The following is a 25,076-nucleotide window of genomic DNA, read 5'->3' as shown; positions in this document are numbered from 1 at the left end:
TGTGAACAATAAAGGTATGTGGGATGCCCTGCCTGGTCCCCTCACCTGAAGGCATTCTGCCTCATTGTAGAGGCTGTGAGACCTTTGTCTTCTCTTTGCCGTTGGCTTCTTGAATCCAAATTGCTCCTTTTCCTTGACAATGCAGTGAGGCAATGTGATTGTCAGGGCTCATGCTCACAGGCAATAATCAAGGGGCTCAGTGCTGTCCAAACACGGTGTGATGGAGTTGGAGGTGGTGGAGTAATGCTTTCCTTGAGAGCTGATACTTGACTCTGCCTCTTGCTATATACCCCAGGAGTAGCGCTGGGACATAGGGAGGGACTTACCTGTAAGACAGGACTGGAGCTGACGTGCAGAGCATTCCCTGGACCCTGCTGCAGGTTCCAGTGTTTGTGTGATGGGTGTCCTTAGCAGCCAGCTTGTATTCGAGGCAGGTGCTGTGACTTGTTTTGGGAATTGCACAGGATGATATCAGGCATAGCCATAGTTTTATTTTTACAAGTCACCAGTATTTGACCAGGAGCATCTCCAGTTTTCTAGAGGAGAAAACCACATCTGAGACAGTTCTGTTGTAGCTAAGAATATGAAAGCTATTTGACTGAATATTTCTTAGTAACTGTGTTTTGGAGTTTGAGGGTGAAGTAAATTGTAAAATCCCCTTTCTTCCTCACCCCTCTGGTAGTCCAGAAGATTCTGGAGTAGAGTCAAGATGTCACAAGAACAAACTGTGTTCTTACTCTGGCTGTTTGGGGTAGGAACAAACCACCCCCAGAACTGTGCTGTAGAGAAACAGAGCAAAGCTTACCCCTGCTCAAGCAAACTCAGGCTTTTCTCTAAAGGCTTGAGGAGACAGCAGTGCAGAAACTCTGAGGTCCCAAGATGGCAGCATGAAGAAGAGGAGCAGATGGGACTCCTCATTCCAAGCTTTTGAGGCAAATGTAAACCCAGCAATATAGGGCTTAAAAGAATGAAGAAATTGAGCCCTAAAACTAAAATGAAATCCAGCCTTGAGCTCAGGAGTGTGTCACCCTGAATGTGACAGGTATGACTACTCGTTCCTCGAATACATATCACAGGATCTCACAGGAAGAGCGCTGTCTCCTGAAGCCAGGGTGGAAGGGCACAGGGAAGAAGGTTCGTTGAGGGGAGTCTCAAGGAAGAACTGTGTCATACCACCCCATGAGCAGCAGAGAGGGAGGAATGGCTCATGGCAAGATGGGTTGGTCTGTGCACATTGGCAGCTGCAGTGTGGGTGGCAGAATGTCTTCATTGAGGATGACCCTGGGAGTTGTCCAGCTTGTGAGGAAACCAAGGGAAGCACTAGGGCACAGTTTTTAGGAAATGGCTATTTGGGCAACACTGGCACTTGTATTTTAGATGTGGAGGTGGCCATACACCACCTCCTAGGCCAAGAGTAAGAGAGAACCCCGCCAATACATGCAAACATGGCTACAGTACAGTATTAACCCTTGGGAGAGATATCTGGAATCTCTGCACAGGTCTCCAAAAATAGTAGGTAAGTGCCTGTGCCAGCCAGGAACCAAGGGAAAGGGAGAAATTAGGAAAGAAATAAGAGCAGTACAGCACTGAAACAAGGTTCCAGAGAAATCCCATCCACTCACGTTTTCAAAATCTGTCTGGACAAAGCCCTGGGCAGCCTGCCCTGCCTTTGAATGCAGTCCTACTTGGAGCGGGGGATTGGACTGAGTGACCTCCAAAGGTCCCTTCCACTCTAAATATTTCTGTGGTTCTGTGATGGATGTTTGAAATATAGAACAACCAGACCTAATTATAGCATTGGAGAAATCCATGAGACATCTACAGCTTAAACCAGTGCTGTTCCCTCCCCCATCCCATAAAGCCAGAGACAGGGCAGAAAAAGGTGATCACAATCTATGATCTACAACACACAATGATTTTTGAACAGGGAAACATTCAGGAGGGAACATCTCAAGAGCTACAAAATCATTACTAATGTGGAGATGAACATGAAATGATTGGGAATTTGGAGACACCAAAAAAAGTAAGGGGGCAGCAGGTTTAAAATGAAGAGGAGCTTAGAGAGGTTAAGCTTCTTACAAAGACCTTGATTTCTCCCCTGTGGATTTCAGTGGCACAAGACATCACTGAAGGAAAATGTTTCTATGAAGTAAAAAGAAAAAACAACAAAAAAACCCCCGTTTCTGAGTCATGAACTTTTGATTCAGAAGATCTTTTGAGCCACAGATCAGTGGTTTTGGTCATACAGAAATGTTCAGGTATCCCCGAGTGTCCACGTACCTCCCATACTGTCAGAAACAGCTTCAATGAGCTACACATTGCCTGCAGAAACACCTCTGTTCACTTGGGTTTGACCCTGGCCTCTGCTACCTAAATTTGCAGAGATCAACAGATATCTCCCATCACACTGGTGGAAAATAATTTCCTGTCACCTTCCCCTTTCACTTACATTATAAACTTCTGTTGCCCAGCTTCTTCCTGACTGAGGACTACCAAGCTATTCTATGGCTTCTTTTGAGAAACATTACTCTGCCTCAGCTGTTTCTCCTTTCTCTACCATTTCTCTAGTTTTACATTATCATTTTTCTATAAACAGACCAGAATTTTTGACAATTCACCATCATGGGCAGTGCACAGGATGCAGCTGAATTGTCTGTTAGTTCTGTAGGGCATTCACTGTTTGATTTTACTTTTCATTCCTCTTTTAATGATTTTCTAGCCTTCCTTTTGCTTGTCTGGCTCCTCCTGAACAGCAAGCTGAGATTTTTCATAGGAACATTCATTGTAACACTAAGATCTTTGCTGAGTGGCTGTAGCTAGTTTAGAGCCCAGCACTGTGTGAAGTCAAGGAAGATTAACCCTCTAGCCTTCATTTTGTATTTACCAGGCATTGCTGATGTTATTGCCTGGGCACTCACTGTTAGCAGATCCTTCACCAGCTCTGCACCATACTTTCACCTTGCGCTATCAACAAACTTCATCACCCAAGAGCACGTGGTCAGAGACAGGGATGTAGAGAAAGGCCTTGTCTTTCTGTGCTTTTACACTCACGTGCTCCCAGAGGCTGCTTCAAGCCCTGGACAATACACAAATAGCTACAAAACCTATTTGGAGCATTACAGAGGATCCGGTCTAGGTGAGGGGACAGGGTGGGGTTTGAGAATTTTCCTTCTTCCACAATACAGAAAATAATCTGGTACCTCACAGGAGAGGTGCTTGTCTGTAAACACAAACTCTCCATGTGAGGAGTTCACTTATATGTCCTCAAAGCTCCCAAACTGATGGGCACTGTCATTCAACAGCAGTGTAAGGTATGCTGCAGAGCCTGTCAGCTCCTACCGGAGCTTTGGGGATCATCCTGCTGCCCTCCTGCCTGGTGTGGGATGGAGAGCTCAGTGTCAGCTGGATGGGAAAAGCAGAACTCAACCCTGTTATGTTTTTGGTGACCTTTGAGAAACTCACCTGCAGACCCAGGTAGCTGGGTTGCCCCATTGTGCCACCTGGCACCTCTGTTCACAGTGTGGGGCCAATCACCCTGCCAGGGGACCCGGGCAGGCAGGTTGCACCACACAGCTGAGTGGAAAGGGAGACCTGAGCTGTCCAAGCTGCAGCTTGTGCTGCTGTAGCAGGTCCTGTGTGCCTGATAAAAGGCATACAGAGCCTGCAGCACAAAGGTGCAGGGGGGCAAACCACACCTAAACTAAGAAAGCATTACAAAGGAGGTGATCACAGCACACTCGTCCAGTCCAACCCAGACAGAAGCAATAGAACTTTAGTATAATAAGTAGTTTTGGCCTGGGTTTTCTAGAAAAATCACAGAGACTGACCACAATTAACAGGGTCTTTTGGGGAAGTGAAGGGGCATCAAGAAGCATTGAAAATAATCTCAACTGAGCCTGCTGGGACAGACTCCCAAGAAAATCCTGACTGTGAACCCCCAGTCATTCCACATCTCCAGTATTATCAGTTCACATACTCTGACTTAAATCAACAGTGCCTTTCCCAGTGCACTGCACAGCCCTCTGAGAGGATATACAGACATGTTCCTCTGGCCATTAAACGCCAAGCGCTTGTCACACAGAAACTGTTCCTGGGAAAGCTCTGCAGAAATTGCTGAGTTGAGAGTCCTCATCTGTGGGCTGGACACAGCTCCCCACTTGTAACTGGGAGACTGTAGGTCACAGTGGTGTGTACCACAGAGCCTACAACCCCCCCAACAAGAACTGACAGCCCAGAACATTCTTATTTTGTGATTGAATTACTTTTATTCTGAGGTTGCCAACTCTTTACTGTTTACCTAAAACCTGCAGCTGCACAGAAACAACACAGTTCTTCCAGGACTCCAACAGCCCATTGCCACAGAGCTGACAGCCTGAGCAGGGCTCTTCCACCTTCAACAAAAGCCACACCAGTTATTTTTTGACCAGCTCTTCAGACTGTACAGGCATAACCACCAAAAGGATGGGACTTTAACAACTGGTCTTGAGTTGTGCAAAGAAAGCCAGGGGACCATTGACAGACAGTTCAAAGTGGTTCAGCCATTCCAATATTAGCATCCACAGCCCCATTACTACAGGGCAGGGAAGGAACACTTGGGAATATCTCTGAACTCTGCAAAGGAACTGGCTGGAAACCCTTTAAAAAGAAAAATCTAACCCCTGGAAGAGTAGGAGAGCAAAGACTGTCTTGATTTTTACAGCCTTTGTGGTATAGAAGCAGAGAGCTGCTAGCAGGGCTGTAGCCCAGCTGTCAGATGTGCACTCAGTATGGAAGGAGTCACCACCCGCTTGTCCAAGCAACTCTAGATGATCTTTAAGTCCTTTCCAATCCAAACCATTCCATGATTCTGTGATCTGGGTCAGCCAGCAAAAGCAGCCATTCTGCAACAGAGCAACACCATCCACATCTGTAATTTCTCCTCAGTACAGAGAAGGAGCATCTCATCATCCCAACCACACTTCAAGGACTTAGCTCCAAACATTAAACTAGAAACCCAATCCTTCCACAACTCGTGTATCAGGTGGGGGACACAAGTGACCGGGGCCCACAGCCCACCAGCAGGAGCAAAGGCAACACTTCTCCCAGTGGTCCACACTGCACCAGTCCGGAGACGGGCACTGAACAAACGCACACGGGAGATACTTCAGCTTTTATTCGGAAACCCATCTGTGCATTCCGACTCGCCGAGTGGCAGCTGCCCGGGGCCGGCAGCACCAGGGGGCAGCAGCAACCAGGAGTCACCGGAGCTTCCCCAGCGCCTGGAAACAGGAGCCAGCGGAGGAAACCAAACGCCGCCGGCTTTTACATCTCACCTTCTCTGAGCAAGGGAATTGGAAATCGAGTCATCTTTATCACATTCAGAAAGGTGTTGGATTTAGAGTCCTATGCGTTCAGCATAACGATCTTGAGTTGAAGTGACTATTCTGCAGAGCGGCTTGAAAACTACCCCAGGCTTGCTTTTCCCAAAGCCAGCATCTTAAAGCTGCAGTACTCTCCAGGCATCTTTCCCAGCAGTCCCAAAGCCAAATAACAAAAGAAGCCCTTGCAAATAAATAATCACATGAAAATAAATAAGATTAGAACTGATATATAGTTACATGGTCTTTATTTGGTTTCAGAGGTGGAAAAAAAGTGGAGCCAGACTGCAGCTTTAAGCCTCATGCCTGAATCAACCTCAAACACTTGGTAAATTTTACAGCTGATTAGCAGTACAGGTCAGAGATCTGAAGTTCCACGGAGATGAACATTTAGCCACATATGCACACCCTTCCCCAAGGCATACTTTATTTTTCCAAGTTAGAAAAAAGCCTGCTATGGGGAAGTGCCCCCTCCCGAGCTGAACAGACATGACTGAAGACCTATTTACTGTCACAGTAAAACATCCCAACAAATAACTAACCCCACCCATGTTTGCAAGGGGAAACTGGTTCAAACCGTGCACCAGGGAGACAACCCTCTCTCAGGATCCTTCAACTCCACTGGCATCACAGAATCCATGAGCAAATCCAGCTACCAGCAGGGCTGCCAGCTGCCTATCGCTTCTTGTGCTCCAAGCCTAGTTGAGGAAAGTCGTAAGTCCATTATTTCTACTTAAGCCAGAAATCCTGTTAATGTCATTTAGAGGCAGTTCTACAGCAGGAGCTCTTGATCTGCTCTCTGTTTGGGGTGCACCAAACCCCTCTCCAGGAACTCCCACACAGAAAAAAAAAAAACAAACCACAGAAGAGAAAAGCAATCCATTGCAAGTCAGTGTCCGATGATTGTCCCTTTGGGGAGGGCAGGAATCCAGGACAGGGCAAGGCAGGGGAAGGGACGAGAGTGGCAGGTGGGGAAAAGTTAGAAACAAACTCAAAACCACCAAGACACAAGGAGGAGCTCAAAGCCCCTCAGCAACTGATGGCACTGGGCTGCTGTTTGCTAACAAAGTCTGAAATGAAGTCGAACTCGTTCTGTCCCAAGAATAACTCTGGCAGCTCCTGAATCCGGTCCAACCCCAGTTCCAGGACAAGGGATGTCAAGACCTCCTCATCTATGAGATCAGTGTCCATAACATTCAATGTCAGCGCTGGTGAGGGCATGTGCTGCATGCCTGGGTGCTGGCCCGGCCCCACTCTGTACTGCTGGGCACCAGCTGCCATGGGCCCGTTGCTCATGCCCAGCGGGTGGCCCTGGTACTGGGTGTTGAGTTTTTGTAGGTGCATGCTGGCCATGAGCTGCTGGGTGCCCACCGGCCCCATGTACTGCTGCTGCTGACCTGGGCCATTGAACATCATTGCGTTCTGCATCTGGTGGTGGCCCATCTGTCCGCTGAGGCTGGGTCTTGGCCTCATCGCACCGGCCGGTGCATCCATGCCGGCCCCTCCGTAGGGCATCATTTGAGCGGCGGCAGGCAGCGTCCTCAGCACATGCTGCCCGTGCTGCGGGGGTCCCTGCAGCCCGCTCACTCCTATGCGGTAGCTCTGCAGCCCGGCGCCACCGTGGCTCATCGGCATCATCATATGCTCGGCCATGGCCCCAGGTCCCTGGGAGATAACAGCGGCTCGGGCACGGCTCCCGGGGACGGCACCGGGTCCCGCTCCCGCCGAGCCGGCTCCGACAGAAGATCCCGGAGAGCCCCCACCTCCGCCCGGGGGCAAGGCACCGCTCCGCTCCCTCCGCAGGAGTCCGCTGGCGGGGGAAGCTGCGCGGAGCGCGGGGACCCTCGGCACGGCCCCAGCAGAAGCCGGGCAGTGCCTGCGCGGTACGCACCGGTCCGGGGCTCTGGCGGGCAGTGGCTCCCCTCTCTGGCAGCACCGCTGACTTAGCCGAGCTGAACTCAACTCCCACAACTCGACTCAGCCGCGCTCCCGCACTTATAGCGCTGCGGGCGGGGCGGGTGGGGGCGGCCCCGGCGCCCATTGGAGCGCGGGCGGGCGGCCCGGCCCCGTGGGCGGGAGGAGGGAGGGGCGTGCGGCGGGCTCGTGCCCGGCTCGGGGCGGCACGGCACCGCACCCCTCTGACGCTGCAAACGGCGCGCTGTCAGCTCTCCTCACCTTCCTCCTCACAGTGCCACTGCCCAAGTCTTTGTACCCGCTAACACGCTGGCTGGCCGGGCCTCAGGTCCCACCGCGGAGCTTGTGCTGATCTCCCTGTTTATGCTGAAGGGTGCGCCTTTGTCAGGTGCTCCCAGGGCTGAGATGGGTGGCATCAGCTGGGTGGTTGGTTACTCGGCCGGCAGCATCTTCCTAGCAAGGATGTGCCAACCTTCCAAACACAGATGGTACTGAGGGTATTGTTACACACAGGGGCTTGCTGGTATAACTGTCTGCAGCAGTGTCTTTTTCACCTCTGAGGTGAGCTTTGTCTCACGGGGTCCCGATGCAGTCCACATGCCTACCTGCTGAGCTCTGCTAGCCAAATTATTTCACCATGGGCCTAGACTACAGCAGCTCTGGTGCTCTCTGCAGGACGTGATGCTTTCCAGTAGTGTATGAAAGAACGGTGGTGATCTTCCTTGTCTGCTTTGTGTTTTGAAGGAACCTAGAGACTTCCTTTTGAAAGATGTTAGTGTTGCATAGTTACCTGCTTGGAAGGCAGGGAATGACAAAGTTCAGCTTGCTTCCCCAGCTTCATTCCTCTCCTCACTGTCCTCTCCCAGACAACCCTTAACCACAGCATTACAGACCGTGGGTCTGGCAGTGACAGACAGATCTTTTCTGCCTGCTTGGAGCAGGTTGTTTCATGGAGTTTTAAGTGTTCTGCATGTTTGTGGTGCTTGCAGACCCTGATGAGCAGAGGAAAGGTCTAAGTACATGCTACCATGAAGGGACTAAGACAGGCAGTGTGGGCACCTTAGGTGAGTTCTGAGCCCTGGTACTGACCTGAAGGGTTACTTATAAGGAAATTTTTGTATCAAAACACTTTAAACCAGAAGCTCAGAGCAGATAACACCTGGGAGCCTTCAGCTCTGAGATGCCAGCAGCCAGGAATGGAAAGTGTCTCCTCTTACCAGGACAGAGCAGAGCGCCATAAATCTCCAGGACATTCTGGGAGTTGCTTTTGTTTGTGCCACCTTCTGGCTTGCTAAGTGGCTGGGATAGATTTCAGGTGTTGTTGGTGAGCCTCTAGCTGATGAATCAGTTGGTTAATTGTTCAATATAATTATGTAATGATTGTTTTTTAACTGGAGATTTTGACAAATGCATTTTTAGTACAAATAAACACACACTCACATACATATACCTGCCTCCTATAAGCTCACATGCAGATGCACACCCAGGTGAGGAATAAATGCTAGGGGAGTGTCTGCCCTTGTCTTTTCAGAGGCATCCAGCCATGAAAACATCTCTCACTTGGAGGAGAGGTGTGGTGTGTCCTGTAAGACCTGGGCAGGGGCAGGAATTCTTGGACAGGTGTAACAGGTGGGAAAGAGAAACAGAATACCCCAAAGGTAGTAAATTGCCCTTCATTTTGGAAACAAATTAGTAGATGAGAGAGCACTCTTGCTGAACACAAATGGGAAGGCCTCCTCTATCTCTATCCTCACTCATGCCTGTCTCCTGGAAGGGTAAGACCAATCAGCTACTCATCCAGTTTGAAAATAGTTTGACCAGAAATAGAGCTATGTGCCAGCTTTGTGCCATTGTCCCTAAATGTTTCCCCAGCATGACCTGGGGTGTTTGAGAAGAACCAGTGCCTGCAGGAATGGAAGGGCACAGGGGGATGGGAGGATGGGAGGCATTGCAGTGGGCAGAGGTGTCCACAGATCCACAGCCTCCCTGTTTGCCATGTGTGCCAACTTCCTGTGCTCTGTGTCCTGAGGGCTCCCTGTTCTTGAACTATTAATGTTTTATTTCACAGGGACCAGCTAAGACTGGCCTGCTGCAATTCACACTGCCCAGCTGGTGGCTGGGGGCAGAGCTGAGAAAGGGCTGACCAGTTCTGGTAGCATCCCTCTCACTGCTCTTTTTGGCCCAGAACAACCAGTGGGTCCTTGTTGTGCTGAGGTCTTGAGCATTAAGGACCCAAACCACTGCAGCCATATTTATACTGCGTGTGACCCATCTAACCTCAGGCTTGTGTCTCTCCCCTCTGCCCTGCCATCTGTCATCAGCCCATGGACAGACTGGTCTTTCTGGGAAAGCAGATAAACTGCCAGAACCAGCCCTTGGGCTGTTGGTCAGTGAGCCCTGATTGAAGTCACCACATCAGCCACCTCCAGCAGCGTGTCATTCATGGCTTCCTGACATGGGACTTCCCCAGGCTGGCTGTACTGGTATCATCAGCCCTGTGTTATCAAGGGTGCATTACCCAGGCTGGGAATGAATCAGATTGTTGCTCCAGTGGCACCAGTTTGCCTCAGTATGACTGGGGATGTGGCAGCACTGCCCATGTGTCTGTGTCCCAGGTCAAGGCATCCATGTGGGTGGGCAGCAGTTCAGGGATCTGACCACCAGCACATTGCAGATCTTCTCTTTTCCCTCTTAGGAGGCAGCCTGATGCACAGCTCTGTGTTACCTAGACTTTGTTTATGTGAGATGTTCCTCCACATATTTGATCCCTGATCATCATGCATTGACTGTGCAGCTCCAGTGGTATTCTGGTGGTAAAATCCTGTCCCCAAGCTCCCCAGGGATGAGCGGTGGCATAGGCATGTGCTTTTTGTAAGCAGAGATGCAAAGACTTTTATCTTGCAAGGTTTTGTGTGTATCAGAACTGGTTCTTGCTAATTGCAGTTGCTGATCTCAAGTACAAAATCTTTTGTTTTGCAAGAGTCTGAGATGCTTAGTTCTGGGGCAGGGGGTTGGAAGAACATTTTTATAAAGAGCTTTGTAGAATGCAAGATGTAGTGATGAATGGAGAGTGGGTAAAGGACTTTTTGGGGAGGAGGACTTTTTACCTCAGACCAAACGATTCTTACTATGCATTTCAGTTTACAACCCACCCTCACCTGTGGGGTGTGAGAGATTGCAGAAGAATTTGATTTGTGTGGAGATTGCAGAAGAATTTGAGGAGTGATGTGAGCTATGTGTTTGGGTGTACATGGAAGGATCTGAGAACCCTCATTATTCAAAGACTCCTGGATGCCCAGTTAAGTCAATGCTTGGTCCTACAGAGCTCCTGCAGGTTTCAAAACAATTGAGGTGTGCAGATAAGTGCTAAAGCAATTTGGAATATCATGTTAGGGGAGAAGCTTGGCTTTGAGGGACAAATGTCCAGCAGAAGCCCCTTTGCAGTCCCCATTCACTGAGGGACAAATACAGAGAGTAGAAATGCACAGTAGGAGACTGGAAGTCTGTAGAAGTGTGACCTAGACTGAGATCCATCAGGTATAACTGGCTGATGTTGCTGTACCTGGGTCTTGCTGTGGGCACGTGTGCATAACTCACCTCCACATCGGCTTAAACTCCTTGCAGCTCTCTGCTGTATCACAATGAAGTATTCCTGAAGTATTGTTTTTCCAGAACATGGTGGGTGTCAGGCAAGATGCTCCTCTTGCAGTAGCTCCCATGGGCCCAGCAGCTGGTAGACTGTGGCATTTGGGAAGATCCTGGGCTAGATGAGTCCAGAGCTGCTTTGCTAAAGCACTCACTGTTCCCTGAGGGGTGGAGAATGTCAATGGCACACAGTGCTGGCAAGATCAGCTGTTGAACACCAGGCAGTCATCATGTGCGGCAGCAACCAACTCCCACCTGCCTTTTTCTCCATAAACTTTCTGTCCTCACTTGATCTGTCCTCATCATGCCAAGGTGGCACCTACATTTTGGGTACTTGGAAAAGCAAGGGCAGGAGGGGTCCCTGAGGAAGGTGGTGGAGATGCTACAGCAGCTCACCAGCCTGTAGCCAGCTCCTTGCTGGTGGTTCAGGCTCCTGGGAAGAAAGAGGGGCCATTAACCAGGCACAGGGAGGCTAAACAGATCTGTTGGACTTGGAGAGTCCTAGAGCCCACATTGCCCACCCCACAAGGCCTGCTTTTCCCTTTCTGGTGGAAGGGTTGACACAATCTGATTCCTCTAAGTCCTTCCTGGGGGCACATCTGCTGCCCCTCCCTGCACTGCCAAGGGGTTGAAAGTTTGTCTACCTAATGTTTGACTATTTTGGGACATACACTCTAATAAAATATTCACTATCAGCTGCTATAGGTTTTTATACCAGATCTGAAAGGATCCTAGGGAGTCTCTGCTGCACATCTAATGCTTTCCCAGCAGATTCGTTTATTGACAACCAGGAGATGAGAAGGGGCTGCAATGCACTGTCATTTTTTGTTTGTTTAAGGACCATCACAGTTTGCAAACCTCAGTTTTGAAGTTGAGATGTCTAGCAGAGACTATGGTGCTATAAATACTGAACCAGGAGCAAATTCTGATGGAATGTCTTCAATTTGGCTTTAAATAAGTATGTCAACAAGGCAAGATTTAGAAGTTAAATTAAATATTAATCTTCTTGACACTGAGTTACACTTACAGATGTCTCTGAGAAAGAGAACTGGCCAACAGCAAATTCTTTGAGACACCCTGTTACCAAACCTATTTCTTGTCCCCAGATGGGTCTGACATGGACAATTAAAGTGACAAGCACCATTCACTGGGCAGGATGTGGGTAGTCTGTGGTGCCATCAGGGCCATGGGTACCAGCATGGCCCAGTAAGGAGGTGTGGTAGATCTGGGCTCCCTGGTGGCTGTGAACAGGGCAGAGCAACATCTCCTGGGAAGGTGCCCCAGACACTGCCTGCCTGGTGATGGGTCTGTGGAGTTGTCACCCCACAGGTGATTTACAGGGAAGGACTTTGCCCGCATAGTCATGGTGTTGTACCATCCCTCAGTACATGTAGGGCAGGAACAGGCTCGTGCCAGCATGGAGCTTCTTTGAGCAAATGCCTCTTGATGAGGGAGATAGGATGAGTGTGGGTTTCTCTGAGAACATCTACGGGTGTGCAGCAGGAAAGATTTTTCATTAAGACTTAAAAACCCCCCAGATATTAAGGAGGAAAAGGAAAGAGCTCAGGTGTGGCTCCTCTCTGGGAACAAGTAACTGCACAGCCACACAGCAGCCACACAAGCATTCACCCAACAGCAACCCCAAATCTCCTCTCCCTGATTTCTGCCTGGTAAAAGGGTCCTCCAGGAGAGCAGAATCTGGGTGCTACATTAGCCTGTGATTCTCATTGACATTTAGATGGAAACACTTCATAAAAGGCAGGAGGTGCTAGGCAGAGCCAAGGGATGCAAACAGCCCGCTGGAGGGGGCAAAAGGTGGGTTGAACCCTGACAGCCCCACTGGGTGCAGGGACTGGTCTGCAGCCAATGGCCAACTCTGGGGAGCCATTAACCCTGCTGGGATGCCAAGGATGGGAAGGCTGGGCCTCCTCTCAGCTCTGTGGGAGCCTGCCAAATGTGCAGGTGGTGGGTGTGCAAGCTCCTTGCACATGTGTGCTGGGCACACAGCTTCCTGTATGCACTGATGTGGGCCCACTTGCCCCTCAGCAGCACCTCACCTGCCAGGGCCACTAAAGAGTGCAGAGGTGACTGAGGCCAGAGCCAGGCAGGAGGGGTTGGTGCTCCCCCGGGAGTGGCAGATGCAGCTGATCCCAGCACCCTGTGTGCTCCAACCACCAAGCTGGCTTGCCCAGCTTGTAAACAACTTTTTTTTTTTTTTTCCCTCTGGGCTAATCTTGCTCTGTGGGGGCAGATAACATCACTGGAATTTTTCCAGTGTCCTTTGCAAGAGCCTCCTTCTTTGGACTTTGGCTGAGACGCACATGAATGAGACACGAGCTTCCTCAATTGCTTTCTCTTGTTTGCTTTCCTCTGGGCCTGCTTCCTGCTCTGCTCATTGCTCCTGGTTCCTGATCTCAAGGAGAGTGACCAGACCAAGCTCAGCACCACCTTGTGCTTCCTGGGATGTCCCTGTGGGGCTGGGGCTGGGATGCTGGCAGGAAGCAGGAGGGGCAGTGGGGTCTGGGCTCTCCTCACTGATGCCCTGCAGAGTAGGGCTGGCACTTGGTGAGCTCCTGCTCTGCATCCTGGCTCTTTCCTGGCAGCACTTGTGCCAGGGCAGCTGCTTTGGGTTTAGGGCTGGCGTGGGCTGCACTTCAGCCTCAAAGGCCCAAAGGGGTTCTTGTCCTGTGGCAGAGTCAACCCCAATAGAGGTGGTGTGGTACCTGAGCCCCAGCCCTTTCAGCTGCCTGCCCCTACTCTGCCCAGAGATTCTAGTTATTGCCCCTTGAGCCCTCAGGGACCTCCATAGAGGATCTGACAACAGAAAATCCATCCTGCTTTGGAGAGGGCTGTCAGCCCAAGCACCACTCAGCCATGGATGTGTAGCCTGAGCCCGGCCCAAAGGGCTCCAGGTGCTGCTCCAAGCATGGTAGGAACAGGCAGCCTGCCAGACCAGTCTGCCTGCACAGCCTCTCACATGCTACAGGGCCACAAGTGTCACCAGCTCCTGCCTCAGCGGGAGTGGTGCACGTGTCACCATTCACCTCTTCCCCGTGCTGTCATCCCTCCCCAGCACAGTTCTGTGGCTTGGTGCAGCTGGGGAAACTGAGGCACTGACCCTGTCCTGCTGCTGGCCACAGCTGGGCCACCGGCCTGCACAGGCCTTGCTTGTACTCTCTTGGTGTTTCCCACTTCTATTCTTCCTTTCCACCTGGGAGTTTTCCAGGTTTCTGTATGGAGTCTGTGGTCCACAGATTATCAACTAGCTGGCTCTGGTGTCCAAGGGATGGTCCACTTGCCAAGTCATGGGGCTCTGCTCTTGCATGGTCCCATCAGTCCCATGGCTGTCCTTCCCAGGTCCCAGGTCCCCCAGCATGTTCTTTCCCTTCTAAAGACAAGCAAAGGAGTCATCCCCTCTCATGTGAGTGACCTGCAGATCTGCTTCAGGGTGAGAAGCTGCTTTGCCCAAGGCCTGGCTCATGTCGCTGCCCAGGCTTATGGTCATCACTGCATGGCCTTTCTGGATGTCCTGGTCACCGTGATTTCCCTCAGGCTGGGTTTGAGGCACAGGTGGGCAGAGCAGGGCTGTGGTTTCTCTGGCAGGAAGCCTACTGTGTCCTATCTCATCATGGGTCAAGACTGCCTCCTCTTGGGTCCCCCTGCCATGCTCCCAGGACCCGGTGTGTTGGTGGGGTCAGTGGAGATGGACAGCAGTGGGGCTTTTTCACTCAAGTGCTGCTCCTGTGAGACCCACCTTTCTCTGGGGCAGGGAGCCAGAGAAGCTTGGGGTTATTTCTTGTTATCTCCGGGCACCTGCACTGCTGCTGTGCTGAGGCAGATTAGCTGTGGCGGTTTCTCTGGTCTGCTGTTGCCTCATGCAACTGACTTGCATTTGAAGTTTGGGGTAGTTGGGCCTGTGGTGGTGAGTCTTTGGAGGGGCTGTAGAGTGGTGTTTCTTTCATTATCTTTAGGAATAGCTGTTGCTGTTTATCTGCCTTCTCTTTCCTTCATGTTATGCAACCTCCTTTTGAGATGTCAGTGGCTGTTTTTCCAGGGTTGATGTAGCAACAAAACTCTTCCTGGTATTTCCAGACCCTCATGGCTGTAACATCCAATGTCACACCTGCCCCTCTCACTCCCCTGACTGTATTAGGATCCCCGAGTACTTTTCCACTCCAGTAATGAGTCCAGGTGTTGAGCAGGGACTACAGCAAAGCCCTGGGAAGATGCAAGCTTGTGAATGGGCTGGGTGCTGGCAGCTCTGGTTCGCGTGGCCAGGGGAGGATCAGGGCGGGTGACTCAGGGCAACTGAAAGTTTTGTCCTGGGAGAGCTGCCTGGGATCCAGGTCGCTGGGACCTGTTTGTCAGGTTCCTATTTTTGTTATTCACTAGCTCAGTATTCCTGAAAACAAATTGTGTTGTTGTCACCTGATTGGCATCATAGGCATCAGAGCATGGAGAGTGTCCTGCGTGCAGAGCCTGTTTGGGTGGCTGGATCTCAGCTCTGCAGTGACTGCATTTTGACTCTGCTGTGGCCACGTGCAGCTGTGCCAGTCCTGTCGCTGCCTCCAGCCAGAGCTGCTCCTCTTGGGCTGTGCCCCTGCAAGAGCCCTGGTACTGTCTGGAGACCTGCCCCCCACCAGCTCCTCCAAAGCCAGGGCAAAGCACCACAGCCTTTGCTGTCAGAGGAGACCTTCAGACTCTGTCATGTGTGTCTGTGTTTTGTGTGTGGTGGCTGTGGGCTGAGCCTGCAGCAGGGACTTCATAGAACTGTAGAACCTTCCTGAGCTGGAAGGGACCCACAAGGATCATGGAGCCCATCTCCAGGCCCTGCACAGACACCCCAAACCCCACCCTGGGCATCCCTGGCAGCGCTGCCCAAACGCTCCTGGAGCTCTGGCAGCCTCGGGGCCGTGCCCATTCCCTGGGGAGCCTGGGCAGTGCCCAGCAGCCTCTGGGGGAAGAACCTTTCCCTGCTCTCCAGCCTGAGCCTGCCCTGGCCCAGCTCCAGCTGTTCCCTGGGTTCTGTCCCTGGTCAGAGTACAGAGATTGGAGCTGCCCCTGCTCTGCCCCTTGTGAGCAGCTCTCTGTGTGCTTTGCCTTCAGTCTCCTCTGCTCCAGCTGAACAAGTCAAGTGACCTCAGCTGCTCCTCATATTGCTTCTCCTCTATACCCTTCACTGGTCTTTGGAACAAAAGCCCCTGGGTTTTGTTCTCCAGCTGGCCTCCTCCTGCAGCAGAGGTGAGCTCTGCTGGCCCCTGGCTCAGGCTGTGGGCTGATGATGATCCCTGAGTTGCCACTGTGTTGGGGTAAGACAGGACAGAGTCACTGATGTGTGAGAAACTGCTGGTTATATGGAGAAGAGAAAGAGCTGGCAACAGGCTGATGACAGAGCCTGAACAACCTCGGGAGGCTGCAGACAGTTCTGGGGAGAAGGTACTTGTGGCAGGACAATGCTGTTTCCTTCATCTGCAACATCTTTCTGGAGCTGGACATTTCTTTTTAGGCCAAGCTTCAGCAGAAAAACCTGCCAGCTAAACCAGGGGTTTAACTGATAGGTAATTTTTTGCTTAATAGCAAACCAGTTACAGGAAAATGTTCTATTTTGAAGAAATAAAGAAACAATTTTTTCTTGCATCATCTGTTCTCCTTTTTATCATGGTAAAAGCTGACAGGGAGCAGGACCTGCTTCTGATCTTAGAAATACAGAAAAAAACAGCTGTTGGTGTTTGTGGTGAGAGAAGCATAGCTGTGCCTATCTCACTGAGCAGCCCTGCTGCTGCTGCCCGCCTGAGCTTTAGTCATCTTGTCATGTCACCAGGGTTGTGTGTCAGTGGCTCAGGCAGCACTGCTGGCCTGGTGCGGTGTACATGGAGATCAGACAAAGCAAAGGGGTTTGTGGCTGAAGGAAGGCCAGTTCTCATGTGGACAGGTTTTCTTTTTACATGAAGAAAACAGTCTGAATTATTCTTTTATTGGGAGTAAACTGAAAATATGTGCTATCCGAAAATGCACGTTGCTGGCCGGTATCCACTGAAATCCATGGGAGCTATTGGCATGTGATGTTAGGAAAACAGCTCTTGTTGCTGCTGCCATTGTCAGGATTAAAACTCAATTGCCCTTTTTGGGAACACTGACTGCTGAAGGCATCTGTTGTGTAAGGGACAAGCTGGTGAAAGTAGATGATTGCCAGGTGGGAGAGGAACCCTCCTCCTGCTGCCATGGCCATGCTGTGGGCTTGTGAAAGGTGTTTGTAGTTTGTAGAAGCCTCCTGCCTGGGCTTCAGGGACAGTGGTGTTGGGATAGTTGGTGCTATGGGTATGGGGGGGTACAGGAGGAGTGGGAGCAGCATCCCTCACTCCTCTCCCACCCTCCTCCACTTGTCCCATCCATCTCTCTCTGCTGCTGAGTCTATGGACAGGGTTGTACATGGCGGGGTTGTCTCAAGGGGTGCTCCTGCATATCTCAGTGAAGAAGTGCCAAGGCCAGACTCTGAGGTTCTCCTGTCACTGGCTTCTCCCTGATGCACCCAGCAGAGACATGAGATGGTGCCAGTCATATGCTGGCACCCTTTAAATATCTCATTTCCTGACACCAGTGACCACAAGTGCTGCCAGTTCTGGCCTTGGCAAGGTCTGAGTTGGGCTCTGCAGTTGAAAACATGAAATAAGTTTAGGGAAAAGTTGAGGGTCTGAAATGGGAAAATCCACATTTAAAAACTGCAGCTCCCTAGAGACACCAGCGTAAGGCTGGGGGACAGCTCTGCATGGAGTTACAGGCCTCTCACCTGGGACAAAGGTGGAGGTTTTGGGTGAGATTTAGGCTACCACAACTCTTCCTGTGTTCCTGGCTGTGGCTTGGTTGTGCTGCACTTTTCAGCAGCACTGTGAAAGCATTCCCGTATCTTGGAGTGAGGTGGCTGTGTTAGTGTTGTCCTGAGGAAACAACATGTGGAATTGTGCTCCATGGCTGCATTTTTGCAGGCAGCTGAATTGCCTTCTCGCTGGTGTAGTTATCTGATGCTTTAGGGACTTCCAGCAGCACACACAGGAGTTCATCTAGTGCTGGAGCTCTTGATAAGCGGGGAAGAAGGGCATTGGGGTGGGAAGCAAGGTCTCCTTCTTGCTATGGATATGTGGCATTAATCTGGCCCACTATATCTCATGCAATGCACCCTTGGAGAGCAATCTGGACCAGCTTTAAGCTTCCACCTTGGTGGCACCGCAGTCCCCTTCCAGCTGTGCTTCAGCCGTGAGAGTCTCAATGAGAAGTTCCAAGGGCCTTGTGCCTCAGGAGCTGAGCTTCCCCAGAGCTGAGCAAAGAGGAGCACCTGGCTGGAGCAACCAGGAGGAGAAACAGCAGGAGCCATGTTGTGTCCAGAGCAGTGCAGCCTTGCCAGTGTCTGAGATCTCCTCTGGGCATTTTCAGCTGGTTGTTGTCAGGTAGGAGGATTTGGACTGGGTTTGGACTCGAGAGGACTGGCAAGGTCTGGCATGGATGTGGGCCCTGCAAAGTAGCCCAAGGCAGCAGAGAACTGCTGCTGCTCTGCCCACATGAGGAGCTGATCCAAGCTGCACAGGTTTCTGCAGCATTCCCAGCTAAGATCCCCTTTCCCAAAGTTGTATGAGCAATGCAGTTTCCTTCTCAAGGTGTGGGAGCAGGTGACACAGCCCACAGACTTTGCAGGCACTCCTGGAATAATCAGCATTCACTGATGGGAAATGCATGTGTTCCATGGGTTCATCTAGATTTCAGCAAGTGTTTCATAGTTTTTGCTTCATGGCCACAGGGGAATGCTTCTGAGCTTGTGACTGGGTGACCCAGTGTCACTGCTCAGGAATGTGGCAGGTGTTGCCCATGTTTTGGACTGTGCAGCGTTTGGGTTCCTCAGCTCTGGGTGTGTGCTGGACCAGGTGATGTTGGGGGAAGGGGAGGATGAGGCAGATGAGGGGGTCTGTGCCCAGGTAGCTTTTCTGGTAGCTGAATGCACTTGCCACTCTCTCAGGGCGCCCACTTAAGTGTTGTCCCCAGAGCAGTTGCCTTAGGATATTGTACCTGGGATATGGCAAATCCTGTGGCTGCACCCTGGAGCATTGCGTTCGAACAAACTGCTCCAAACCTGCAGATCAAGGTCTGAATCACTGCGAAGGTCTGCACTGCTCACTGGGGCTGCCCACACTCTCTGTGATGGCAGGACAGGGTGCACAAGTCTCACAGGCAGAGGCAGCCTGCTGTGAGCTCTAAAGTCTTCCAGCTTGACAAGCCTTGCCGTGGCATCCCTGCCTTGTCCTTTGCCTCCATGAGCTACTCTACTTGGGCCAGATCATCTGTCCTCATCAACTCTGTGCTGCAGGGAATGGACATCTCTTTGACCTGAAGGGTCCCAGCTCTCTCAGCTTCTCCTCATATAGGAGATGCTCCAATCCCTTCATTTTTTGGCCCTGTCTGCTCCAGTAACTCCACATCTTTTCTGTATTGCAGTTTGTGCATCAGTTTCTGGGCTTCTTGGAGATCTTGAGATCCCCTTGGGCTTCCAAGCACCTCCTCTTCCTTTGGGAATGCCTTGGAGGGTTGTGCTGCTGATGTCTCACTGTTATATTTGCAATCTGCATTGGGGAGCTGGAGCCACTGTGGGTGCCCATGTCCTTATGCTGCAACCACCGTGATCCTTGGGATCTGCCTGCCCTGGGGCAGCCAGGTGCCCCATGTGCTGTGCATTCCCCTACTGCTTCTCACTGTACCCTCCTGCTGTGGGCTCTGAGCTGCCCGAGAAGTGTGGGGCATGTCAGGGTTTGTGTGGACCTGAGCTGTGCCTGGGCAGGAATGAGAGGTGTACCTGGGTTGATGGGGGAACTCCAAAGGCCAGGACAAAGCACACCAGTAGGTGGGAAGGTCCACTGGAGACAACCTGAGCTGCTGCAACTGTTCTGTGTTGTTCTGTGCAATGTGTGAACAATGAATTACACATGGAAGTGAAGGAAGTGGAGAGAGGTGGCCTTCCCATGCTAGTCCTTTTGTGGGTTGAAAAGTATGAGCAAGTTTTGGAGCTGGTGACAGCAAGGAGCAGGAAGAGGAAGTGTGAGGGATTATAAATATCTGGTGCTCAAGGGGCAAAGCAGTGAGATACTAGTTTCCATGAACAGGCTCCTGGAGTGTGACACCCTCTTCCCTCTTTCATGTGGCTGTGCTCCAGATAACAAAAACCACTGCTGCTTTCCTGAACTCACTATCTTTGTCATAAAAACCCCAAACAGCAGCAATTTATAAATAAAGCTTAGGAAATAGAACTGCTATTCTGAGGAGCAATGAATCCAGCAGCTTTTCCAGCTCAGCACTTCAATTCTGGTTCACAACAAACTTGAGCCATCACAAAAAGAAACCTGAAGCCTTTTACAGAGAGGAAAGTGGGACTGGGCTGCAAAGTCGGCCATGGAAGTGCTGTACAGAGTCAGGGTCTTGGGTGCCAGGGGCTGCCTGCCTCCCTCACTGTGCTTACCTCCTCCTAGAGATTCTCCTGAGCTGGAAGGAACCCACAAGGATCATCGAGTCCAACTCCTGGCCCTGCACAGGACAGGCCTAAGTATCTCACCCTGTGCCTGAGAGTGTTGTCCAAGTGCTTCTTGAACTCCTAAGCTCCACCAGCAAACCTACCTGCATCGCGGCAGGAGCCCACAGACACAGCTACCTGCTACACCTGCTATGCCAGAAAACACATGGCTTCTGATTTTCTCTGCTTCTGCAACCTGTGCCATTCCAGGGCTCTAGGCTTTGTACTAATACCAATGGATAACACTTCATCTGGATCTGTGTTGTATCTCAGCCAGATGCTGAGGAAACCCTTAGCAGGAGAGCAGGAGCTGAAAGGAGTGCAGGGGTATCTGCTGTAGGTTTTCTCAGACTTCACCCTGTGCCTCTGGCCAAAGTGTCAGCCCTGTACTGGGACTTCTGGGTGCTGCTCCTTCCCTGCTCTGGGGTATGAACCTGGGCCAAACTGTGCTGCAGTGCTGAAACCCCACAAACATGTGTGGTGATTTTTGGCTCAGTGTTGTCCTGGCACAGTGGAGCAGATCTGATGGGATGGCTGTGCATGGGGAAGCCCTTGGGAAGGGAATTCCCGAAACCTCAGCACTTTGGGAAAGATATGCATTGTATGGACTGGAGAGTATTTTGAGGTGAGCAATCATCAGCAGAGCCCTGACAGCTGGAGGTGCTGAAGTTTACTCTGGAGAATGGACAGCAGACAAAGGCAGGAGAAGTCTTCAAATCTACAGGGAAGGTGGAGGATGGATCTTTCTGCCATGATCATGGTGTGCATCATGACTAAGAGGCTTCAGCTGCAGGAAGGAGGACTCAGGTGGATCTCAAGGAGGATCCTCCTGCCTGGAGACAGCTCTTCATCTTGTAAGAACTTTAAAATAGGACAATGCAAGGATAGCTGAGCTACCTGAAACTAGAGGGCAGGCCTGTCTTCATCCAAAGTCCCTTCTAGTCTCAAGGTGATGCCACATCAGGTCGATGAGATTCTGTGGTCTGTAGGGTCTCTTGTGGCAGGGTGTGCTGAGTATCCAGAGTGAAGCACCTGCCCTTTGCAAGTCACTGTGCGTAGTTTTACAGTTCAGGCCCAGAGAGGACCAAGCTGCTTGCTGCCACATGGAACATCCTGAGGGAGCTTCCTTGAGGGCAGAAAAAAGTCTGTGCAGATAGCTGTGCCACCCAAGACTTGTCATTATTTGCCATGTATCTTGGGGGTTGCTGCTGTCGGCTTCACACTGATGCAGCTGGATAGGAGCTGCCTGGCTCATGGACTGTCCCACAGCCAGAGCTCTGGGTTTCCACAAGGCAAGACCCGAGGTGCAGAAGCTTCTGCTGAAGGAATGGTCAGATGCAGGCAGGGCAGGGCACAGTTTTGTGCTGGAAACTTGCAAGCTCAGAGTGTAACAGGGAAGCAGAGCCACCTCTTCTGGAAAGCAGGTACACCCCCTTCCCATCCCACTCTCTCACCCTCTGGTCTCCAGAGCAGTGGAGCCTGGCAGAATCCCACCTTGCAGGAAAATAGCCCCTACTCTTGGTGCAAGAACAGATGATTTCCAACATGTTGCCAGCTCTGGCTGTGCAATTGGGCTTTTGCAAGCTGCAGTATTGACAGAACGAGCAGTTAAACAAATACTGTCTTCTGCTGTAACGTTTGTTATTGCTGGCCACAAACCGCAGGCAGCTTGGCCTGGCTCCAGGAGAGAGAACTCTACAAATATTCCTGTTAGAAGTTATCTCCAAGATGCTGCCACAGCTTGGGTGTCCCAGAGAGGATGGAGAATGGTTTACAGGCAAAGATGGATCATCTCAGCACTCTGCCAGGAGAACCTGGGGTCAGGGAAAGCTGCTCCTGCGCTCCAGTGCTTCATCTTCTGCATCTCCCAGACACAAACAAGAATTTTCAGGCAACACATCTGCACATATACACAGAGAGAAGGGCAGCAGGCTAAAGCAGGGTGTATGGTGTGTTTGTTGACAGTCCCTGTGGGCTCAGCTTTGAGGAATGGCACTAGCAAAATGGCAAAATCCATGCCAGTTTGAGTTCTGTCACATCAAAAATCTTTTCCATGTTCCCTGCTGGTATTTTGGAACTGGCAGCTCATTGCAGCTATGACAATGGGTTCTGCTAATCCAAAAAAAGTCCTGAATATGGAGCTGTAGCACAGTTAATATATATTTCATGCATTGTGCCTGTAAAGTAAAATGCTATTTAGTGTAGTCCTTCTTGGTTTCCTTGTTTGTGTCCCTGACACTATTGATGGGCTGGGATGGAGTGGGATCGCATAGGATGTGATGGGGTGGGATGGGATGTGGTGGGGTGGGATGAGTGGAGAGAGTGCAGATGGACTTAGTCATCTGCCACCTCCTTTCTCTGAAGCAGCGCAAGCCTCAGGGCTTCCTGCAGTGGTGCTGTCAGAGGCAGTCACGCAATCGTGCAGCCTGGGGGCTCCCCTGGAGATGAATTCACTCTGTGAATGACCATTCAGAGGTACCAAGGAGGAAATCATCAGCCAGAGCAGATAGCTGAGGGTGGCTCAGATTTGAACATGCTTGGTCCTTGCCAAAGCTTGTCCAGTTCTCCCATATCTATGGCTGCTGAAAGTGTCAGGTGTCACAGTTAAGTGGCCCTGTGGACTGAGGCAATGGTGTCAGGAGTTATGCAGCTGCGTATTTTAAGACAAGATGCCCCAGTGCTGAACACTTACCTTGATCCTCCTGAGGACCCAGCATCTTGCAATATCACAGAATCACAGAATCATCAAGGTTGGAAGAAACTTTCAAGTCCAGCTGTCAACACAGCACCACCACAATCACCCCTAAACCATATTCCCAAGTGTCACATCCAGATAGCTCTTGAACACTTCCAGAGATGGTGACTCCACCACCACCCTGGGCAACTTATTCCAGTGTCTGACTCTGCTTTCAGTGAAATTTTTCCCCTGATATCTGATATATTATCTGAACCTCCCCTAGTGCAACTTAAAGCAGTTTCCTCTTGACCTTTCACTTAAGACATAGCAGAAGAGGTTGACCCATCCCCACCTGTCCCCTCCTGTCAGGGAGTCATAGAGAGCCACAAGATCCCCCCTGAGCCTCCTTTGCTCCAGGCTGAGCCCCTTTCCCAGCTTCCTCAGCCGCTCCTGGTGCTCCAGACCCTTGCCCAGTTCCGTTCCCTTCCCTGGACATACTCCAACCTCTCAATGTCAGTCTTGTCCTGAGGGGCCCAAAACTGACCCCAGGATCTGAGGTGTGAGTGGGAACAGAAACTCTTTCTTGCCTGGCGGGGATACAGCGGTGATGGAAGTGTTGGTGGTTGTGTGAAGGTCCAGGAGCCACCAGTGCAGAGGTGGGAGCCGGTCCCTGTGTGCCTGCACTGTCCCCTTGCAGGGCTGAGTGCTGTGACTGTTACTTCTTGCTGCCCTGGGGAAAGAGTGGAGCTGTTAGAGCTGCCTGCACTTGGCTGGCCCTTGGCTTGCATTGATTGGCTTTTTGTTCCTGATTCCTTTCCTGCTTGAGAAAGCAATTGAGTTGATTTCTTTTTCTCTCTCATCTTTGGTGATCTTGTGAATGTGTTTCCTTTCCAGCCATGTGGGCTGGAACCAGCTCTGGGCTTCAGTGCAAACAAAAACTGCATGTAAACAAGTTTGAAGATTGCAGCCCTCCAGAAATGAAACTCTTGGACCTGTCCTGGTGGGCCTTGAGCATGGTCTGATTTCACATGAGAATGGGAGATTGTTAGGGCTCACTCCTGAACCAGCAGCACTGCTTTAGGTCTGACATCCTCAGAAGCAGTGCTGTAATGATCTGACATCCAAAATCAGCTCAGTGGCACTTCCAAAATGTCTGTGGGAGGGTCATGAGCACTGCACCCAGTCCTGGTGTGGCTATGGACAGGCAGGCTGTGCTCAGTGTCTGACCACACTGCCAGGAGCCAGCTGCACTGCCAAGCTGCCAGTGCCTGGGAATGCTGATGGAGAAACATGGGATGAATGTTAATCCCTCAGAGCAAGGCTTGGTTGACCTCTGCTGGGCACGGATGCGCCACCTTGGTATTTGGGAGGGAGCAAGTGGAGCCATGAGAGATGGGACAAATCTTATACCACCACAATCATGCCAGCTGAATGCAGAGGTCTTTACTAAATGCCTGGTCTCACTCAATGCTGCTGATTTCTTAGGAATTGTTCGTGCCCTGGAATGGGAAGATAGAGTTTTCTCCTGTTCTGCCTTCTGCTCTGCAGAAAGCACTGTTTGAAAGCTCTGCAGAGCAGATAGTGACCTTAAAGTAAACATTTTCCCCATTGCACACACATTGGCTGTAGAGATCCTTTTTGGAAGGTAAACTCCAGCCTTGGTCTCTGCACAGCTGCTCACTGATGCTGTTGTTGCTTCTGCCCCTTGGGCTGATGCTGGTAGAGCTCTCTCTGCTTACTCTCCTTGTGCTGCTGCAGAGGTGGGACACAGGAGAGGTGAGCAAAGAGCACTTTTCTGGTGGACTAAGTTTTCAACCACAGCAGGTTTGTTAAACATGAGAGCCTGCCTGTCCCTAAAAATAGGTCTGATTCCTGTGGAACAGCTCAGGAAGGCTCATGGCTCCAGTGGACCCAGCCCATGCTGGCCATTTCCAGT

At 51.0% G+C, this 25,076-nt stretch overlaps 1 protein-coding gene across 1 annotated transcript; it reads right to left on the bottom strand.

The window, feature by feature from the left end:
• Positions 1-5,137: 5,137 nt before the first annotated feature.
• Positions 5,138-7,318, bottom strand: LOC125337496 (cbp/p300-interacting transactivator 3). Its single transcript, XM_048327314.1, has one exon. The coding sequence runs from the start codon at positions 7,008-7,010 to the stop codon at positions 6,387-6,389; it is 624 nt and encodes a 207-aa protein (XP_048183271.1). The 5' UTR covers positions 7,011-7,318; the 3' UTR covers positions 5,138-6,386.
• Between the last annotated feature and the right edge of the window lie 17,758 nt (positions 7,319-25,076).

This window comes from Corvus hawaiiensis, chromosome 23 (assembly GCF_020740725.1).
Source record: "Corvus hawaiiensis isolate bCorHaw1 chromosome 23, bCorHaw1.pri.cur, whole genome shotgun sequence".
NCBI lineage: Eukaryota > Metazoa > Chordata > Aves > Passeriformes > Corvidae > Corvus > Corvus hawaiiensis.
Note: the sequence above shows the minus strand (reverse complement) of the source record. Positions and strands in the feature narration are given on the sequence as shown.

What these genes read in the sequence shown, in the direction of transcription:
- LOC125337496 (XM_048327314.1), bottom strand. Translation starts at nt 7,010, where the DNA reads ATGGCCGAGCATATGATGATGCCGATGAGCCACGGTGGCGCCGGGCTG.